Here is a 2500-nt window from a genome sequence, read left to right as displayed (position 1 = left end):
GGAAGGGGGGTCACATTTCACTCTTGAGTGTCTGTGCATGATTGCATTGGACTGATATACGGATAAAGAGCTGTGTGCTACTTTGTTTGTGTGTTTTCTGGGGTATAGGGAGGGTCATGATGCTGCGAGGGGAGGGGGCCAAGTCCATACTACAGGGGGGAGGAGCTAGGGCCACTAATCCTCCTTTGTTTTCAGAATTCTCCCTTAAAAAAAAAAAAAAAAAATCCTGACTTTTTTTTTGAAAAATCCATAATTTTTTTTTCTAAATTCCGTTTTTTTTTTTTCTGAATTTCTCTCAAAATTCTGAAATCTTGACTTGAATCTCAGAAAAAAACCTTTTCTATCAGATCTAAAAAAAAAATTTAAAATGTAGCCCTAATCCACTACCATCATTTCTGACTTTTCTCCTACTGGCTGTAAGGGGGGGCCCATTTCACTTTTGAGTGTCTGTCCGTGATTGCATTGGACTGACATACGGATAAATAGCTGTGTGCTACTTTTCTTTTGTGTTTTCTAGGGTATAGGGAGGGTCATGATGCTGCGAGGGGAGGGGGCCACTAATCCTCTCAACCCCTTTACACAGTACATTAGAAAACCTATGGGGAATGTCCTTTTTACATTAACTGTAGCTGCAGGGTGTTCTCTATATGTGGCTGAACACAGACACATGAGGGACTTTGTGCATTGGAGAAAAGCAGGTATAGTGTATCTTAGACTCTGATGTGGATAAATCAACATAATCTCGTCTACTCGGTTTCTTCTTGGACTATTTGTAATGTTCTTATTGTTCAATTGCATTGTTGGAGGAGCTTGGGACTTCAGATGTTCATTGCCATAACTACTGCTACTGTGCATAATGACAACAAAGCCTTTTGAATCTTTGAGTTGAATCAACATCTCGAATCTTTGACAGTAAAAACGTTGTTGACGGATAAGTTCCCTGAAAGCAGTGAACTCACCTTGTAATGTCTGATAGATCCCCCAGTAGATGCGCAGGCAGTTCTTCTCCTTCTTCATGCCCCGTTTACAGCGGCAGTGGTACAGAGGGCTCTGTTTGATGGCGTCCATGGCGCTCCGGCACTCGTTCTTGACCTCCAGGGCGGCCAGCATGCTGAAGTTACTCTTGTTTCCTCCGGTCACGCACTGCCTCATGGTCCGGTACTTGGTGCTGCACACCTGCTCCTTCAGGCAGTGCTCGCTGGCCCGCACACAGTCCAGCCGGCCGGACCGCAGGCTCTCCTCCGCCAAACACCAAACATCTGGGGACAGAGGAGGCATTCAGTGTGAGGATTGGTCAAATGAAACTTATAATTGTGCTTTTATTTATGTCTTAAAGGGTCCCCTATTATAATGTTTTTCATCAATATATTACAGGGTTAAGTTCCGATAATCCAAAAATCAGCTCCTAAGTTCTAACCCTATCTCCTATTCCTTGACCTCTGAGTGAAAGGTCACGGGGTTAAGGGATAGTGGATAGTAGAATTCAAAAGGACTTAGGAGAAGAGACTGCGGTACTTTAGAGAATCCGACTGCACTTTCACTATCCGACGTGTTTATGATGCGCCAGCGGACGTCATTGTGTGCGTCTGCTGCTGTGGGGAAACTATGGAAACTACAGTGTTCTATACAGCGGACTACAACATGGATGTTTAATAAGAACGAGGGACTCATCTAGAGACTCTGCACCGTGCTCTGATGCTGTTGCTTTATGCTTTATGAACAACAGAGAAACATATTCTTCATGACCAAAGCTGGAATTGAAATAAAAAAGGAAAGTGAAACTTATGCTCGTCACCCTCTCCCTCCGGTCCACATTAATACAAATGATCCCAATACGTATGATCGTATGAAAATATCTTAAAATCAATACACATTTATTTATTATAAACGTTAGTCCTTAACACATATCACTGTGTATATCACCATTCAAACATCTTTTAAAAGTTGAACAAACCCCACACAGCTCAGTGAAATGTTGACTTTATTTGATCATTTCAGTAAAAACTAACGTTCATATTTCTCTTTTTGATTATAATACTGATGAACGTTCAGAACAAAGCACTTTGGCAACTTACCACATACGTTTTAAAATGCTTAATAAGCACCGTAACTTTCATGATATAATTTCTCCGTCATAATCGTTTGTTTCCGTGAACGGCCGACTGTTGTGTGACGGCAAATGCTGCTGCTGCAATGCATTGTGGGGCAGCATTTTCTCCTCTCCTTTCGGTTAGGGAGGTCCAGTGGTTCCTAAGCTAAAGGAGGTTATTAAGGAAGTTTGAAACCTCCTTTCCTATCATCTAGAGAATTGGAACGGCACTTATCATGGCTGCCACTGAGGGACTTCCGGGTCATTTGACTCCGTTAGGAAGGTTCCTAAGCTAAATGGACTATTGGAACGCAACCCTGGTCTCAGATATATACAGAACCTGTCTCTTATTGGCTGAAACACCAAACAGATCATTGAAGCATTACCCATAATCCCCTCTGTTTCAGCCCT

The 2500-nt window shown here is 42.4% G+C and overlaps 1 protein-coding gene across 1 annotated transcript in view; it reads right to left on the bottom strand.

Annotated features, from left to right (window-relative positions):
• Positions 1 to 929: 929 nt before the first annotated feature.
• LOC104957531 (GDNF family receptor alpha-1-like) overlaps positions 930 to 2500 on the bottom strand; it is a gene marked incomplete at its 3' end in the record, with an annotated part of 5318 nt that continues 3747 nt past the window's right edge. Inside the window, exon 2 of the mRNA XM_010785174.1 lies at positions 930 to 1259. Within this exon, the coding sequence (XP_010783476.1) occupies positions 930 to 1259 (330 nt within the window). The remainder of the gene's footprint in view (positions 1260 to 2500) is intronic.

The sequence above is a fragment of the Notothenia coriiceps genome, unplaced genomic scaffold, assembly GCF_000735185.1.
Source record: "Notothenia coriiceps isolate Sejong01 unplaced genomic scaffold, NC01 NC01_scaffold00027264, whole genome shotgun sequence".
NCBI lineage: Eukaryota > Metazoa > Chordata > Actinopteri > Perciformes > Nototheniidae > Notothenia > Notothenia coriiceps.
The sequence above is the reverse complement of the archived record's forward strand: the minus strand, read 5'-3'. Positions and strand labels throughout refer to the sequence as shown.